Below are 19,871 nucleotides of genomic sequence, written 5' to 3'. Positions count from 1 at the left end.
GAGTCTAGTATGTATTTTTGTAAACAGACAGTTCATATCAGCATAAAGGATTTTTGATGTAACTAAAATTTATGATAATACATACAGCGGCGGTCAAAAGTATTGGCACAGACCATTTTTTGAAAAAAGATTGATTGATACTGCCAGATAATTGGTTTTTCAGCTTTATATTTAGACTAAACTTATATTTAGCAGTGTTGATTTCGCAACAAGAACATCATGATTTTATGCGTATATTTACTTATTACAAATTATTTACTTAAATTATTTTTTGCAACGCACGTATGATTTTCGCTAATTCTGACTAACGTGACCGTTTTTGAACCGGCGGGGAAAAAAAAAAAATTAAATACGCCTGCCACGTTAAATTATCAACAATTGAGATAACCTATGTTTATGTACTTATAACGTGTTTGAAATTGTGAGCTAAAAAACCAAATATGAACACTGAAATGAAATTTTTTTTTTCCTACTAAAACTGATTAACGAATATCTACCCACACTTTTTCGTTTTAATAAGCGAAATTCTTTCAAATATTCTAATAACTACGTGGTTGCCATGTCAGAAAACGTTCATATCAGCCCCACTTAATATGCCAAAAAATGCATAAATCCATACATTCGTTACAAACACTATGGTGTGCACCTAAGGGTCAGCGGACTTTACCCCCCGGGTACACAATATACTCTTGAATTCATATGAAACTGATGAATCTTATGAAGAAATAGCAAACATCGTTGGACGAAGTCGTTACATAATTCGAAGTATGTGGTCAAAATGTTGAAAGACAAGTTAAGTGAGAGTGACGAAGCGACTATTCTGAGAACGATTAAAAAAAATCCCAAGGCGTGATCAACATAGCTATAAATACAACTTTTAAGGATAGGATAGAAAAAGTTGACCATACGTAGGGCTGTCAAAGAGACTGGGTATAATGCTGAAGTCTGTTGGAAGAAAGCATGGATTAGTGATGTGAATAAAAAAAGCGATTATGATGAAAAATTGGTTCTAGGCAATAACTTCTACGTCCAGAAAGATAACGATCCTAAACATATAGCTTATCTCGTACGCCGGTGGATTTTGTTTAATATTCCTTACATTTTGGAAACTCAGCCACAATCACTAGATTTGAATCCACTTGAAAATCTTTTGGAAGAACTCGGTAGACGCATGCGGAAACATCACATCTCTACGAAAGCTCAATTGAAACAAGTTCTGTTAAACGAATGGCATAAAATTGGTTCTGATGTAACTCAAAAGTTAGATTTTTCAATGTCAGATCGTCTTGAAGCTACACACAACAAGATTTTAAATATTTTTAAGCATAGTGTGTCCATTCTTTTGTCCAAGCAAAATTTAGAGTTGAAAACATAGTTTTAATTTATTTACTTACAATTAGGCTCGCGTTGAAATAATAATTTGTGTGTGAAAAGTTCGAACCAAGAACTCTAGAAGAACGAATACCGTAAATAATGAAAATATCTTATTACACTTTGATTAGGAATAGTTTTATTTTTAACCCTGACGTATACCAATACTTTTGTCAGGCACTGTATCTGCATAAATTATTTGGAATAGTATTCGGTAAACTTTTGGTAACAACTATAATGCACTATTAATTGTACGGTCACGTGTATTTACTTGCACGTGAATCCTAAATAAGAAGCGTTTCATGCCAATCCGACCAGGTTTCAACCTTACATTTAATAATTTGGTTGAAAACTTTCCGGGGGTGATCGTAAAATTTCCAATACCCTCGCTTTATGTTTCGTTTCTTTTTCATGTAAGAGTTTCAGAGTTATGAAATGAAAACGGTTTGACCGAAAAAGGGTATTGTGACGGTGCTTCTATTACCTAAAGCAGTTTTAACCAAGTTTGAAAAGGTGATATGCAAATCAGGTGAAATTGGTATGCAATGTCCTATATAAATGTTTACACGGTAGATCCTTAAAGAGTATACGCAGTAACCGTTCTCCCGTTATCAGTTTTATGATGATCGTATTTCAGACGGTCGCTCGGGAGTCCCACACATAAAATTCTGAAGCTCTGGAAGCCCTACATATCCACCCTTGCCATGTAGTCTTCTTCTTCTACTTTAATATTTTCTTCTTTTTTTTAAAATATTTTATACTTCTTTCAACAAGTTATTTTTTTTTTTTTTTGGTTTTATTCAGTTTTATTAGTTTTAGTTTTAGTTTTGTTCATAATTTATAAGCTTTGGATTGATTCAATGCCGAAGCATCATGTGGAGAACTCCAACGAGGGATTATGAACAAGGAAATTGCACGTTGGCAATTATTTTAACTTTCGTCAGATTTTTGGCATGAATTATTACAGTTGTAATCATATTTGGAAGCTTCGGCTCAATTCTTATAATAAACTACCCATACTTCGGGGCTTCGGCCTGTGTAGGTCGAAGATCGTGAGGATTATAATATAAGGATGAATCCGGATCGTCTAGTAGTCCATTTAGCATTCTGCCATGTAGTCAGTACGTAATTAAGGCGGCAGCTCACTCGCAAGATCCGTTGAACAAAATTTCAAGCCCCTGCAAGATATTGTCCCGCGAGATCCGACGATACATAAAAGGACTGTAAACATCACTGTGGTTGCTCAGCATCTTTAGACATGCCATAAGGGATAAATTTTACGAAATTGTCTTTATCTGCCGTTCGAGGTTCAAGATACTTCATCAATGTAATAACAAGAAGATCATGATCTATTTTTGTGGATTTGCAAGAGTTTCGATATTATGCAAAAATTCTACTTTTATGAAGTTCATTTTTTTTCCAAATAAATGCTCCGCGCTATGAATAGATAATGTTGAATTTATCGAAACTGCCAATTGTTTTCAGTGGAAATTGAGTTGAAAAAATGTACATCGAAGAATACCAGCCTTGTTCTGAAAACCTGTCTTTATATTTAACCAGACAACTACAGTTTGAAGTAAACCAACGTAAAAAATGTCGCCAGGAGAAATTGTAATCGATTCTGTATCACATAGGGTGAATTCACAATGGTGAGAAATCGTCGGTTGTATTGCGCTTTTGTGTAAATGTAGCCCAAATTATTTTTCAGTACGGTCTCACAGTAATATGAGAACCACTGCGCAAGCTGCACCTCGTATGATAGATCGCGATGTATTTAACCCTTAGCGGCCACACGGAGTAACTAGTTACACCAGGCTCACAGACAGTGAAATTAGAGATCTAAAACCTTTGAAATTTATACAAGTAACGACATCTGCCGGTAGTAGACAAGTGTGATAAAAATCATTAGAAATGTTGAAGAAATCTCCAACAAACATGAAACAATCGGTTAGAAGTCTTAAAACACCCATATGTCTTGTACAACTAGGTTTTTCAGCGTGGAGTAATGAGTTACCCCATGTGGCCGCTAACGGTTAACCTCAAATTTGCAGAAAATGTAGAGCTTCTCATAGTACTGACGAATTAATGTTACAAACTTTGTGCATGCACAATGCATCCTGCCATTTCTCACTGTTAAAAATTCACCCTGTACATTATAGTGAATTTCTGAGGAAGATATTTCAATGTAACCCTGTAACTAAATATTGATTCCATTGGTAAAGAGGTGAGAGCTTCACAACAGATAAGCAATAGATGACTTCGAAAATTTGTAAAAAGTCATCCTGATGTACACTTGGGGACAATGAATCTGAGACGGCTAATTTTTTACACTAGACAGTTATGTTGGCAACACAGAGAAACCTACAGCGCCATAGTCGGTCGAGCGCCAAACAAACTCAATCTCAATAAACATAACATAACCTGTGATCCTCGAGTCTAACCTTAGAATATCGCGGGAATAATGACTTGTTGGATTGACACGTATTCTAATGTAAAAAATTAGCCATCTTAGATTCATTATCTACAAGTGTACCTAAATAAAGTCAGATATGACGATAACTACATATGTAAATTTATAAAAAAGCACACTGAATGAATTCCGTAACCGGTAAAAAGAAAACATTTTCCGTTTCCAAATTACTTATATTTTGAAATAAACAGTTTGAATTAATAGTACATTATGTTACAAGGGAATAATGTCGAAGATTATGTCCGGGAGCTCTGTGTCGCTTCGCTCAGACAGTAATCCACCCAAGGGAATAATCGGCTTTATTCCCGTGCTATATATAGGATTTTAATGCCGACTTAACTGTAGCCACTTTATTGACTTGAAAAATGGTTACCTCATTAGTGGCAGAAAAGTGCTACTTTTTTGCTCCAAAAGCGGGAAATAAGTGCTTTTCTCCCGCTTTTCAGTTAAATACAATGGCCATTACGGTTGAGTCAAGTCTTCAACCTGGAAATCAACGCCTGGGATAAAATTTTCGTTTCGTTTAAATTGAAAAATCTTTTCGTTCATATGAAACAGGTTTGGGGGTATTACGACGAAAATTTTTCCGATTCCAAATTAAGAACTACCCGATCATTCATGTCTAAAACGTCACAGCATCACGCGAAACAACATGAAGCACTGAATCATATTAAAAACGCAAGTGAATCTGTCCAGTAGTTTTGAATCTCTTTGCAACTCTTTCTCCACTTATTGTTTACTTACTCGCTTGGAGATTATCAATACTGGTCTGTCACTCCATCCTTATGAGTTGTCGACCATCAAAATCGGTACAAGTTTGGAAGAGTTATATACAAATGATTGATTTTTTTTATTTTTCCTCACATATGAGGTACTTAGACCAAATCATCTAGTCTGGGACCTTAACCGTTCTGAATTTTTTTTTTTTCCTTATGAGTTCATTTCAATAATCACCACAAATTGAAGAAAAACTTTTGTTACATTTATTGTTCTTTACAAATTATTTCAGATATTACAGAAGTAATAATTAATAATTAAATTACACAGCCCGATAATATTTTTTCGAGAAACTGATCTATGAATGAGTTTCTGTAATTCTGACCTGACTTGGTGCGCTGAATACGATAGGATTACCTATTTTGTTTCATCACTTCAGGATTTTGAAATATTTCGATTGAATAATGGCATCTCGAACGAAAATTGCCCTTTTGGAATTGTATTGTCTCTATTATAAATAGTATGTCATCTTATAGGCCATAGCACGTAATAAAGTTTTTTTCACTATACTTTATGCAGCGGTTTGGGAGATAATAAGAGTAAAAAAATGTCATTTTCGTAAAAAATATAATTTTCTGGTAGTAATATTTCAGGTTCCTGAGGTGATTGTAATACACGGGTAACGATATCATATTCAGCTCGCTAAAATACGTCGGAAATACATTATCACATCCATGTAGCAGTTTTTCGAAAAAAATTTGCATGGCTGTATAATTGAGTACACAAATTCTACAATGTGCGCCGATGGTTTTGAGATTGAAATGTTAGTGGAAATACAAATTTTTCTATCTATTCTGAAAAGATAAATTTTTTGAGTTAAATTTTCCACAAAATTAGTTATGAAACTTTTTTAGCGGCCACTCTTCACAGGGAATCTCAGAAGTTAATAATAATTTACAAAAAAAAAAAAATAAATTCAATAGCTAATTATTTTGAAATTATTGAGATTAAACATTCAAATCCCTATAGAAAAGAAAGAAGAAGCTGTGATGATACTCGAACTTGAGTCTTCGATTTATCATCTTACTTCATAGAATTTATTTAGATTTTAGCAAAAATCACATTACTGATTTTTCTGGAATAGCTCAACAATTTTTGAAGAAACGTTTTTCGAGAACAAATTAACAGGTAAAAAACAGAAAAGGTTAGTCAATGGGTGGGTCAATGTCTGCAAATAACTAAATAAGAGAGTGGATGCATTCTATTGTTTGAAGATTCTTGGCCCTGTTCAGTAATTATTGTATACATGGAAACAATATGCAAGGGATATCTTATACAGTTTTGTATGACCTTGCGATAAGGTTCATATTGTGCAGAGTGGTTCATTTCAATCACTCCTGACGAATATCTCAAAAACAAGAAAAAAAAAAAAAATACAACAAAAAGTTGTGTATGAAACTTGGTGGGTTTCAAGGGGGAAAGTTCGTGATGATATTGGTCGAGTAGTAGATGGTGCCATTTTCGAGATTTTAGAAGTAACGGTTTTATTGTAGATAAGTATGTGTATTTTGGATGTGGGAAGCTGGTGACGAGATCAAAGACGAATTTGAAGACGTCGAAAGATAGTATATTGTGTAACAAGACCTAAAAATAGGAAAAACATCACCTATTCGCACGTCTCACAGACGATATTTTTTGCAACATCTGTTCGGAAAGTTTGATTATTGTAGCACCAAAGATACCATTTGCAGTGAGTAAAATTGAGGTTAAGTAACTTACGCTCAATGACACAGTGTCTAAGATTAAGTTATTTGAAAGTGCGCATGCGCTGAAGAAATTCCTGATATGGAAAATATAAAATTTGAGTCTTGTGCATGCACCAACCTAGTTTTTCCTCACTGTTCACAAATGGAACACTTTATGCGCGTTTTGGCACACATATTTCGCATGTGAATAGCTGATAGCGAGATAATAGATGAATTGGAAAATGTAAAAGACAAAGTAAATTTTTTTTTTCATATTTTCGAATTCATCGATAATCTCGCTATCAACCATTCACAGCCAAGATGTGTGTTCTCTGTACAAAATTAGACGTTACTAGTAAAATCTCAAAAATACACAAACCGCAAGTTGACCCATATCAGCTTCATCTCTCTCCCTTGAAATCCTGCATGTTTCGTTTAGGACTTTTTTTTTTGTACCAACAGGGAATAGCGAAAGATAGCAAATTGGACGACTTGGAACGCATGCGCGAGTTTCGTTGTCTTCTCACGCAGGCCAGCCACCCTAAGTTTCAGCTGTCAATCACGGCATGCAGAGGTGATATAGACGATGTGGATTTCTTGAGCGTGAAAGAAATCGCAAACAAATAATGTAGATTTGAGAAAGCTTTTCGGATGTCATATGTGAGACATTCGCCCAGGCCGATTAAGATCAACCATTCTGTATATTTGAGATGAATACGCATCAGACCTTACTTTCATTTTGATTCTAATAACCTATTAACTCTTGTTTCAGGAAGTGTCAATATTTCTTTTTGAGAAACGATCGGCGGAAAAATTGCATAAACCTAAGCGAAAAGAAACGGTCACTGAAATTTTACGAGGTGGTGTTCGTCAGCTGGAACGTTTCCGGCATCCAAAAATCTTGCAGGTATTTATCCATCTCAATTAATTACTTAATTACTTCCCCAGCGCAACAATGGAATCTCTATAACTTTTTGCGAAATGAATTCTCGCTTTGACTGCGAACTCGTGATTCGTAAAAGAGCTTCGCTTTCAGCATTCTGAAAGCAAAAAGTTATGGAGAATGTACTTCATTTAGCATGAATAACAAGTAAGTGCTCGAGAGTTGACCACTCTTAAAATTTGGTCTATACAAGTCACGAAATCATTTGCAGTCTCCATAAATTCTTCAAATGTCGTGATATCTTTCGAAATATCGGGAAATCTTCTGGGATCACGGGTAATCTTGCGAAATCATACGGAATCTCTGAAATCTTTGAAAACACTTGAAATTGCTGAAACCCTGTGAAATCTTGTGAAAATTTCAGAAATCTCTAAAATCTGTGAAACCTTTGACAACGATTTGAAGTCCTCTGAAATCCTTTGAAATCTTATCACATCTTTCGAATTCTTTCAAGTCTTTGAAAGCTGTTAGTGTAATTATTTCAAATCAAGCAATCATGGGAACTAGCGTGCACATAAATTAACGAGTTGTCAACTCCATGTAGCTATCTATACGTAATGAAAATAGATACGCTGAATAGTGTCATAGAATTGCGAAAAAATGGGATCAATAAAACCGTGTGATTGAAATTGAATGAATTTTGTTAATATCAGGTGATGCACACAGTCGAAGAATGTTCGGAGACACTTGCATTCGCCTCGGAACCAGTTTTGGCAAGTCTCGCGAATGTTCTTGCATTTCAAGAAGCAACCGCAATCGCTAACGCACAATCCTCAACTACGACTCAGCAAAATGTACAAGCTCGTCCGATGTATACCAAAGAATATGACATGCTTGATATAGAACTAAAATACGGATTATTACAGGTAGGAAATCTATAATTTAATTATAATCGTATGAAACCGTTGACTATATGCATGTTCAATGGGATACAACTTAAAATGTTCAACCTAAAATGAAGGTGTTACATTCTGCCCAGTTAATTATACTCTAGAAGTTGGTACCTTTCTACCAATGTCAGGCGTTTTGCACGCAAATTAATTCGCGTAGAACCCCAGATTTGAGCAGGAGAAACCCCCCCCCCCCCGAGTAAACTGAAACGTCTTGATAAATATTAATTTTGGAACAGCTCAGGTTGAAACAAATTGGCGAAGCAATTTAGCCAGCCGTTCGATCAATACATTTTTAATGCTTAAACTTTAGAAACTTTGACTTTATCTTTACGACTGTCTCAGCTCTCTGTATTCTTTCAATTCTATATTTATTTTTAGAAAAATCTTGATCATTCACAAAACTCGCCAACATTCGCCGAATTTTTCTTTCCAAAGCATTCCCAGACAATTCAAATATCTGAATTACCTTTTCAAGCAGTCTCTTACAGTGGGCGAAACGTGTTTCTGTTTACATAAAAAAAATCAAGAATTGAGAAGGTGAATATGGGTAAACAGCTGTGGAAGTTGGTGAATTCCGGAAATTTATTGCCCGATAACCGAATATTCGTTAAAACCACACATCGAATATTTTGAGTGTAGTCGGTTCAACTACAACTATCCAATATTTGCTGAACCGGAATTTTCGTTCGTCTGCTTCTCAAATCAAACTTTCCTTCACAGGTGTTACAAAAAATAGCATGTGTGACACGTGCGGACTGACGACGTGCGTGTAAACGCGTCACTTTACTTCGGTTAAAGCTGCAAACTTCATACCTATTCGTCGGGAATCGCTCACTTTTCGCCCTTTTCCCCACGTGTAACACAATACACACGCTATTTCCTGAGGTTTTCAGAATAATATCGAGAGGACTTTTTCACTATTCTTACAATGATATCAAATAAAATTCTATGATTTTAGTATTTTTTTAGTTCCTTGAACAACATAGAATTTTAAAGTTCGACAGTCAATTTTCGGAAGGTTCGAGCGTCTGTAAATATTAAATTTCAATCAAATGTATCCACAGACGTGAAAACAAGTGGCATTCAAAACGTATTAAATATATTGAACATGCTCTTATCTGAGCATCATATGAACGAAGCGGAACCATCATAGTAACGTGATTGACGACGACTTGGCAGGATTGAAAAGGGTATCCCTGATTAAGAGAGACCAAATGCCCCTGTTTCGGGATTTTCAAATTAACTGTTCAGAAATGTTTCTTAGGTCAAAAAAATGTCTGCCCAGTAGTTCATAATTCAACAACCCCCGCTACGCTCACCGGAGGGTGAAAAATGACATTTGATGCATTCGATTTTTTATTTCAAGACTCGATTGACGGATCTTTGTGGAAAACATTATGGATGTGCATTACCAAAAGACCTTTCATGTGAATTAATTTGGGTTCAAGGGGCCAGTCCCAAGGTTCCGAAAAAATTTCAATAGAATTTAAAATCGTTACATTTCGAAACCTAATCAATGTAAAACTTTTTTCTTCATCGTTCCATTGCTTCAAGTGTATATTATGCCCACGAATTATTTTTTAGATTTTTGTGAGTGGTGCGCCTGAGCGTACTTGACAATTGTTACACGTACACATTTTAAGTCGTAATGATTTTTTATTTTTATTTTTCTCGTTCATCAACAAGTCAGAGTCAGATTGTCTGAATTGAATATAATACTAGTGCTAATTATAATAATAATATATGGGATTGAAAGATTCTTGTACAAAACTCGTTCGTGACTGCATATCATTACGGAATATGTTACTCCTGGTAATTAGCAGTCACTATTTTGAATAATTATGCGAAAGAAATAGTTTTATGCTGTTATCAATAAATCTGTAAATATTCTTTCTAACTAAATATTTACAGTGGAGATGATATCTTGTCCTCGTCACTGGATCCTATCAACCTTTCCAGCTTATGTCCTACCTAGGAGAATTGCTTGGAGAAGATCATTCGATTTTATTGAGTTATCTGAAGGAAGAACCTGGAATCATAAGATTTTTGATGAAATCAAGGCATATTAATCAAAAACGTACAAGTGTTGTATGTATACATTACGGCAAGAATAATGCTGGTATCGACATGATTAAAGGGTACTGTTGCATCTGTACAAATGGTTCGTGAACAATTAGATACTGCTCTCATGTAGCTGCTCTTGTATACCGGCTATCTCACGGCTGATACTTATCAAAAATAATTTTATCCGCGTAAATGATGACGAAATTCTTTGGCGTGGGAAATGTTTATCCCATTGCTGATGAAGACATCCACTGTAAATGTTTAGTTGCAAGAAATATTTTCAGAGTTATGGAAAACAGCATAAAACAAATTTTTTTCACATATTCATTCAAAATAGTGACTGCTAATTACCAGGAGTAACATATTCCGTAATGATATGCAGTCATGAACGACTTTCGTACAAGAATCTTTCAATCCCATATATTATTATCATAATTATCACTAGTATTATATTTTATTTAGAAAATCTGGCTCTGACTTGTTGATCAACGAGAAAAATGAAAATAAATGTGATTATGACTTACTTTATTTAGCCCTGCAATATGTCATTTCATCAACTCAATGTTTTCATATACAGGGTGGCCTAGTAATATTTAATCGGCAAATATCGATATTCTAAAATTATTCGGAAAAATTTTTCCCAAGACATGATCGAAAATAGTGACAGAGTGTCAAAAAAGTGTAAAAATTTTCGATGTGGCGCACCACTCACAATAATCTGAAATAATTCGTGGGCATAATGTACACTTGAAGCAATGGAACGACGAAAAAAAAAGTTTTACATTGATTAGATTATGAAATATAACGATTTTAAATTCTAATGAGACAAAAAATCGAATGCATGAAATGTAATTTTTCACCCTCCGGAGAGGGTGGAGGGGGTTATTGAGTTACGAACCTATGAAACATTTCTGAACAGGTAATTTGAAAATCCGCAAACACGGGCATTTGGCCTCTCTTAACCCGGCACACCCTTTGAGAAGACTCGCAAATGCTATGTTTTGGAGTCAATGTGCTCATAGAATTACAGATTTATTATGCAATTGACAGTTACGTCGCTTCACCCGCAGCTTATAGCTCGATGGTTGCATATTTAATGTGTATACTCGTCTGATTTCAGATAACAGAAGCTTTATCGTTCCTCCATTACAGCGGTCACGTTCTACACAGGAACGTGTGTCCGAGCAGTATCTTGATTACAAAAAAAGGCACTTGGAAATTGGCTGGTCTCGATTTTATTGGTACGACATGGAGACAAGAAATACAAAACTTAGTTTATTGAGGTCACTTAGAGTTACACTCGCTTTTAGTTTTATTTTGAATGATGATATTATTAATTGCGCCACCCTCCCACACTTTCATTTGCTGACGAATCAACGTTTCGTCTACATTTGCCTAAATAAAAGAGAAAAATTTTAAGTGAAAAAAAGAAGAAAAAAAATTGTCCGATGAACGATCCAAACTTCAACTACATACATTCTTATTCTGCAGAACGTGTGAATGAAATTGATGGTCTGGAGCCAGTTACATGCCATCCTTGGACGTCTAGGCTGCCTAAAATGGCTCAGCCTAATCTCGATTATATTGGTAAGGGGATAGCACTTGTAATTCATCATATTTTTATCATGAATAAGATGCGTGATTTGTAAATACGGCGCAATAAAGCACAAATTGCATTAACTGAAAATGAAAGAAATCGACACGATGTACAAGTTACATTTATCTTTCGCATTCAGGGAAAAATAAAACACAAATTACATGAACTGAAAAAATGGGTAGTAGAACCTGCAAGTATCTTTATTTGAATCAATTACAATTTCTGAGTATAATAAATATCATTAGTCCAAAGAATTATCTACAAAAATCAACAGAGATGTTGTACGAACGTATCTGGATTTTTGTATATAATGTAGTAAGTATCATGGATATACACCATGAGTTTTCGTAGTTGCGCAACATACGACTCCTAATTATAGGCAATTCGGAATACAGGTTCACTGACGATGAGCAATTCGGAGTTTCGCCCAGCCACGTGCTAACAAATGAATAACGGAGTTGCTCAGAGTGTTCAGAGTGGACCTCATGGTGCGCATCCCGGAAACGCGCGGTACTTCTGTGTACAAACTACCAACCTTGTACTACATACACTTATTTACCAATCTGTTTTGTATTTTATTTTGTCCTGTTTACAAAATAAAATCATTTTATTTTGACTTTGTTAAAATATACGAGCATAATTTGCGTGTTATTTGACCTCAATTATAAAATAAAAATGTCATCCAAAGTACGTTTGTTACGTTGGAGGTACATAAAAACTAAATTATACATTTCCGTTCAATACGTTACCACAGACATATCTGTAACTTGTAATGTGTAACCGATTACTTGATTATGGCAAAAGTGATAATAATTATTATTTAAAAAAATTACTTGTACAATTCAATTGAAACAGCGATTCTGGGTGTAATCCTGTGTGTGATAATAAATCACAATTTTGCAATCACCCGATGTATTTTGCTCCATTCGTCTGTCGGTTTGAAGAAATATGTTCGTTTGTTCACGTAGCTCCGGAAGTTCAACAGGACTCAATATGTAGCATATTGAGCGACATGTTCAGCCTGGGAATGGTCATCTGCGCGGTATTCAACCAAGGTCGTTCCTTGATTCAATCGAATCATAGCTGCTCTGCTTATTTAAAGCAAATTGAAGGCGTGAGTACTCGGACTACATTATCAAACATATATTCCAATTTTATACAACCAAAACACTTTCTGTAAAACAGTTTTCATTTTTGTACTAGCGTACTATAGTTATTTGACAATGAGAGGTAGTTGACGTCAACTCAGGCAGAATCAGATCTTGCCCATTTTACTATCGTATGAAATTTTTCATTTTTTTTTTTTTTTATACATTGACATAAAGACGTTTCCCGTATAATTTGCGTCAACTGCCTAGTGTTGTTAATTCTATTCTGCAAAGTTTGACATTTTAAAACACGCACACTTAGCTGATTCAAAACACCCGTATTCCACACAAAATTGGAAGGCCTTTGATTCGGAGAAAAGTTCAAAGTAATTTTCATAGATTTTCCCAATAATGCTAGGTCTATGGATTACACGAATCGAAGCGACAGTTTTTCTCATAGAAATTAATCGCCATCTATTCCTTTTCAGTATCTATTGGTATTGTTTGTATTTCAGTTATTAGTTATTAAAGGTTCTACGATATAATGTAGTTTCTTTCAAGACAGTTTGCCTACGCCATATCACCGTTGCATCTTAAGGACGTATGGGATGTACAGTCAGGCTAAAAAGGTGGTTTAAAGAAAACCGTGATAAAACAAAGGCTTAAAAAGGCTCACTCGAGCTAATCTTGTTACATGTACGTAACTAAAAATGTTCCTGTGACATAAAAAATGTTTTCGAACGTCGGATTTCACATGTAAAGACCTCAATATGTTAACAACTTCGGTGTAGTACAATTATTCTGTTACCTTTCACCTCAAAATCCACATTTCTTGTTTAATTCTATGATTTTGACTTCTCTGACGCTGTGAATACCAAGGCATTTACAATTGAAATACAGTGTTTTAAATTTTTATTCTGAATCATAGGTACTTTTTCTTTAAGCTGTATTTAACTTGATTAGTTTCAGTTTCACTTTATAAATCAGAGTTGTACTGCAATGTTTTTGTTTCGCCACATTTTTGAGCCGACTTTACGTCCTAAACATCCTTCACACGCCGTGGTTCGTACACGCACAAATATACATTATCATGAATGTTTGTCTCAGCTAGAAGAACATGTGAACAACATTCTACCACGAGTTCCTGTACCTCTTCAAGAAGCTGTTGTCAGGCTTCTCCATAAAGACAGGCGACAACGGCCCACAGCGCAACTTCTCTCGCTGATAAAATATTTCAGGTTTGTTGGATAGGCTGAGAAGTACCTAATAATTGATCGCAGACACTTGGTCTTTGATTGCTCTTCGGTATGGATTTCGTTATTAAAAAATTGCGTGACCATTCCAGCGATCCATCTGTCCATGCCCTTCAGTTTCTCGATGTGATAAATATGAAGGACCCTACACAAAAGACTCATTTCTATAAGAATACTCTGAAGGAAGTGCTTCCATATATTCCTAGAGTACGTATTTCTATCGTTGTTCCATTATTCACGACTTGGGTAAGGTGCATTTAATTGAAAAAAGGTACTCCTCACTTCAGAAACTATGGTATCAACATATTTGGCCATACCTTCAACTGGAGTCAAAGTCTCAAGAGGTACTTGCCGCAGTCTTACAGCCCATGTTGTACATAATTCAAGACAGTACAGTTGAAGAATACGAGTCAATAATACTACCGACATTCAGGTAACTATTTTGATGTAATCATTGTATGTTTCATGCATTAATGTAGCGATTGATTTAGAGTGAGTTTTAAAAGATATTGCGTATATGCCGGTGTGTATAAATATTGCAGAGCAGTCTTCTCGACTCCAAAATCGATTCAAGCTACGGTAATATTGTTGGAAAATTTGCATCTAATATTGGAGAAGACTCCGCGTGACGATATCCGATCAGAAGTCTTGCCCATGCTGTACGCGTCATTTGAAAGTACAACGACTCAAGTCCAGGTGGGTTTTATTCGCTGATTAAATATGCATGATTGTACGTGATTCGTTATGCGTGGATTCGGAGTCATGCGACCCTCTTTGAACGCAATCTGTCTTTTCAGGCTGCAGCCTTGGTCGCTGTATCAAACGTCACCGAATATCTAGATGACATGGCCATACGACGTATGGTTTTACCGAAATTGAAGGGAGTATTTGAGAAGAATTCAGGCGACGTCAGAATCATGTCGAACGTTTTGTCGTGCATCGAGTGCATATTGGAGCGGCTTGACAAGCAGCAAATTATCGACGAAGTGCTGCCTCTGTTATGGGAGGTCAAACTTCAGGAGCCCGAAATTGCTATTCGGGTTGTAAGTAAGTGCATGATATTATTGGTACAGGGGTTTGTATAACGTTGACCCGTACGCGGATCAAATTATAATTCCGTGAGAAACTGCAAACTACGACAAAATTCAATACTAGAATGCGATTTTTTGTTATCAATTCTTTCCTAAGATATTCTAAGATTTTATAATAATATTTCGAACTATCATCGAAATTAGTCCCACGGTATTGCCGAGGATACTGACGATAATTCTAACTCACGATCACGCATTTCGGTGTTCCGTATGACGGTTTTTACCTTGTTTAAAATTTTCGATTTCAAATCCTTGTGAAAAAAAGATGATTAACTGATTTTCAAAATTTTAACTCGCATACGTTCAAACCTTTCTGTTTATACAAATTTAATTTATTTTATAAGGAAAAAGTGTGATTGTGAGTTTAAAAGAGAGTTTGTTTACAACTTGAAGGCTGAATTTCATAAAGTTGTTTGCACACCGAGGTCCAAAACTATGTATGAAAAATTGTTGATATGAATTGTAGACTTATTATTTATATGATTTTACAGACATTTATAGGCTGATGTTGAACGACAAGAAATATGGACTTTCTGTAAATTTAATGGCAACACGCGTAATGCCGTCTTTGCTGCCTCAGACAGTAAATCCTGCTTTAAATTTAGAGCAATTTACTATTCTCCTAGAAGTGTTACAAGAAATGCTGAATCATATAGACAGGTAAAAAGTTCTTATACCTAATATGCATGATGGTTATATTAATAGTTTGTTCGAAGTACAGCGATTTTGATCGATGTGTAAATGTGTAAATATATCATCATCCCAACAGAAATCAAAGAAACAAATTGAAATTGGACAATCTGTCGCTTCCGAGTCCAGAAAGACATCGTCCATTGCGTCATCAATATAGCTCTGATAACATGCACGCACCTCCATTCAACATTCCCAATCTCCGTATCGAACAGAGAAAAACATCGTCGGCCGAAGACATGGCTAGAAAGAACTCCATTGGTAAGTTTATAAGTTACTAAACGATTTACGGTTCGTCAATGAGTTGATCAGGTGCGTTGTGATCAATTGTGTCTCTCGTTGCAGTTGTATTCTCTTTTTCAAGTCGAAACAAAGTGAAAATTATAGTTTTCTCATTTCTATTGGTTGACGGTACCGACAGACGCGCGTAAACTAACATCAAAACGATCGACTGTACAGTATGATTTCATACAGCGTATAGAAAAAACAGCAAGCTGTCATTTATCAGCAATTATAAGTGTTTCCAACCACGACAAGTGGCCCTTACAATAATTAAATCATTTTCCGTAATGGGGTTTTAATTACGCCATTACTTCATGCCTAGGTTCAATGTCGATGACTGCGTCAGCTGAAAATATGGCTAGAAAAAATTCCATGGCTGGTAAATATACTATCATAATATTTATCATAATCTATCATAATATCATATTCATATACTATCATAATATTTATAAACGTTTATCATACAAAGACTGGAATAATTTGATTATAATTTTTGAAGCATCGGGGGAGAGATTATTACGAATCGATGCTTTCACGTAGTACGCGGAAAAATGAACCGTTTTTCTGCACTTCGTGTAAAATGTGGATTCTGACTTTAGGCATGCTTGGAAGCTGGTGGTTCGGTTCGTCGTCCTCTACAAACGACGGAAATTTCTTGCGCGTGGCAAACGCTTTTCCGAACCGTCGGCTTTCGGACAACACCCTGATGACGCCGAAAATACGCATAGCTCCTTCTTGCGCCAGCTCACCCGGCGGTACTCCGGGAGGAGGTTTACCAATTCGACGCCATTCTAGCACCGGGCCCCAAGAGCGGCGCGGGTCAAATATTAACCTTTCACCGCCAACGGTAATTTGTGAAATATATTAAGAACAAAAACTAATCTTGTTCTGGAGATAAGTGAACAAGGTGGGGCCAAATGTAGCCGTGTGTAAAGTTACCAATCGTCATTTTTTTTGCAAATCGAGAGGTTGACCATTCGGGGACCGACAGTACACTCGACTTAAAGCCTTCATCGATACAAGTGGCTTGATGCTAGTAGAATCAAAAGACGTCGATTGAACCCAGTCACCCAGACGATGTCAAATCACGCCAAGTGAATGCATGTGAATTGACGTGATTTTAATTAAAAGTAAGCGAATTCACCTGGTTTCAATTGAACTTATGTCATTGTCATTGCATACAGTTCAAAGACTTGACTCATGTTGAAGTAACATTCAGTGACTTCAAACAAAGTCATACACGAATTTCAGTCGCCTCTACAGCGATTCCAGCCAACCTTTTTCCAAGTTCAATCCCAACTTTAGTGGAATTCAAACTTTTTAAAACAACATCAAATGAATATCAGAGAATAATTGATGTGATTTCATGAAACATCACACGAATTCCCGTGATTTCATGAAATCGAAAGATTAATCAAATCCGAATAACTTTAATTGTCTTCAAGCGACTTCTTGTCATTTCATGTGACTCCCGTAGTGACTCCAAGTAACTTTGTTCCCAAGTTTACACGTGAGTTGAAGACTTCATGAATTTAAGTGATTCCGCGAAGTCTACGAGTTTCTAACCAATGCCAAACGAATGAGTAATGTGAATTGATGTGATCTCGAGTAAAATCATAGCCGTCCACGGTGACTTCTAATATAACTTTTCCCCTCAGTTTACGACTGTCCTCAAATGTGGCCAATCTCTCGTTTGAAATTGATGCCTGATGATGAAACGAAATTAAATAAGTATAGTCATAGGTACTCTTAAAAGATGTGTGACATAAATAAGAGATTAATTGAAAACACTGCAGGGTGGTGGTATGCCGATCACGAGTAGTAGTGTTCCATATCTGCTAAGTTCAAGCATGAACAGCATTCGTGGCACTCGGCGGCCATCCGTGTCGTCGACATCTTCGCAGCAAGGCAGCGGGCTGCTTCACCAGTTTGGCTCCGGCATGGTAAGACAACTTCCCCCCATCTGCCTCAACCTCAATGGGCCACCAACACATACTCCATCACTCCAGCCATCGGGACAGCCTTCCCACTGACCCTTGTTTACAGTGTAAGAATCTCTATGCTCCTTTGCCAACCTTTCTTATACGAATATCCCTTGTACCCTTGATACTATTGCAGAAACACTGTCTCGTTATCTGTACAGTTAGAGAATTATGATGGGAGAGTTCCCGATATTTTTATAACATTGCACCGCTGAAATTTACCTTCGTCATACTTTTAAGTGGATGATCGACTGCGCATGTGACGAACAGCGATAACCAATGTCAGCCCGAAGTATATGCCGATCCAAAATAATTGACCCTAGTTAATATAATAGGTAATATCTTATGTTTTGAGGAGATAGATCGGACAGTCAGTTTAAAGAGCGTTGTACGGTAAGATTTGTGGTACTACTTTTATTTCGAAATGGTCACCTGCTTATAATTTCTTCTCAGAAATCTAACACGGCATTATGTGTTTCAATGTTAACTTTTTGTTTGTTTCAGTATCAACTATTCTCTGGACGTTCATAAAGACGTACGTGCCAACAAGCTATTTGTTACATTCGTATGGATATTTCGTATGAATTCAAGTCCAAAACAACAAAATGTGAGTAACATCTGAAGCATGAAATGAATGGATAGCATAAAGCAATAGCAATATAAGATTCCTGGAGACGGATGATAAATACCCGGGAGTTAGTTTTGTATAATTATTTCATCATTTTTTATCAAGCGAAGAATCGGGAGCGAATAGAAATATAATTACTTCAATTTAATGTTAAGATTTTTGTCAACAGTGCTTGCCATCACTTGTACATCTAGGATAAGGCTGCTACCTGCATATTTCTATATTTACCGATAAATATTATGTACGCTTCCTAGCGATAGTTCCATTGATTTTGACACGTAACTAACGCATAATTACCGAAATTATCGTTGCATTTAATTGTGACGTGTATTTAATTGTTTAACAAATATCGGGCTTCGCACCTTAAAACGCGGAATTTTCCAATCATGGATGTTACATAAATGAAGTACAGTGTTATTTTCTTGGCGGGTATATTTCTAGTAGCCTTATCCTAACGACGATGCATATCCAGATCAGAATCGCAAAGGTATTTATTATAAGCATATTATGGTATATAAAATAATAAATTGATAAGATGAAAAATCTAAATTCTAAAAGAACTGCGTCTTTCAAATAGGGAAAAGAAAGAATAAACAGTCGAACTTATTTCGTTAGCTCATCTACTGGAAATCGGTATCTGACAATTACTGATCTGTTTGGCTGCAGTAACTTGTATCTGATATACAAATTAATATTCAATATCAGATATAGAAATTACGTGAGTATTAATAGTGGCATGAAGTATGAAATATCAGGGAAACCTCTGACAGGAAAGTTACATTTACCCCTCCAAAGCCTGCCAGTAAAATGTGTCAATTTCAGTATAAATTAATGTGACTGTCTCTTATTCTTATATTCAACTCTGCGTGAGAACCCTACACGTATTATATATTTGTGTTATGTGTGTAACACAAATATGTCTTTGGCCTATTACACAGCCTATTATGTCCTAATTACTCAAGCTTTAATAGTGAGGAATAAGATAAAAATAAATGTCTAGTCAAAAACTTCGACTTGTTAGTCGAACTCTTATATTGTATATCGTATATTATACGCG

The 19,871-nt window shown here is 35.8% G+C and overlaps 1 protein-coding gene across 1 annotated transcript in view; it reads left to right on the top strand.

The window, feature by feature from the left end:
• LOC124299710 (SCY1-like protein 2) overlaps positions 1–19,871 on the top strand; it is a 46,162-nt gene extending 26,291 nt beyond the window's left edge. The window contains exons 3-18 of the mRNA XM_046753010.1: positions 7,076–7,210; positions 7,900–8,112; positions 11,324–11,444; positions 11,695–11,790; positions 12,769–12,914; positions 13,996–14,126; positions 14,234–14,348; positions 14,429–14,574; positions 14,684–14,837; positions 14,939–15,188; positions 15,724–15,892; positions 16,002–16,183; positions 16,527–16,583; positions 16,804–17,051; positions 18,001–18,147; positions 18,691–19,871. Coding sequence (XP_046608966.1) covers positions 7,076–7,210; positions 7,900–8,112; positions 11,324–11,444; positions 11,695–11,790; positions 12,769–12,914; positions 13,996–14,126; positions 14,234–14,348; positions 14,429–14,574; positions 14,684–14,837; positions 14,939–15,188; positions 15,724–15,892; positions 16,002–16,183; positions 16,527–16,583; positions 16,804–17,051; positions 18,001–18,147; positions 18,691–18,717 — 2,337 coding nt within the window. The 3' untranslated portion in view covers positions 18,718–19,871. The remainder of the gene's footprint in view (positions 1–7,075; positions 7,211–7,899; positions 8,113–11,323; positions 11,445–11,694; positions 11,791–12,768; positions 12,915–13,995; positions 14,127–14,233; positions 14,349–14,428; positions 14,575–14,683; positions 14,838–14,938; positions 15,189–15,723; positions 15,893–16,001; positions 16,184–16,526; positions 16,584–16,803; positions 17,052–18,000; positions 18,148–18,690) is intronic.

The sequence above is a fragment of the Neodiprion virginianus genome, chromosome 3, assembly GCF_021901495.1.
Source record: "Neodiprion virginianus isolate iyNeoVirg1 chromosome 3, iyNeoVirg1.1, whole genome shotgun sequence".
In the NCBI taxonomy this organism is placed as follows: domain Eukaryota; kingdom Metazoa; phylum Arthropoda; class Insecta; order Hymenoptera; family Diprionidae; genus Neodiprion; species Neodiprion virginianus.
Note: the sequence above shows the minus strand (reverse complement) of the source record. Positions and strands in the feature narration are given on the sequence as shown.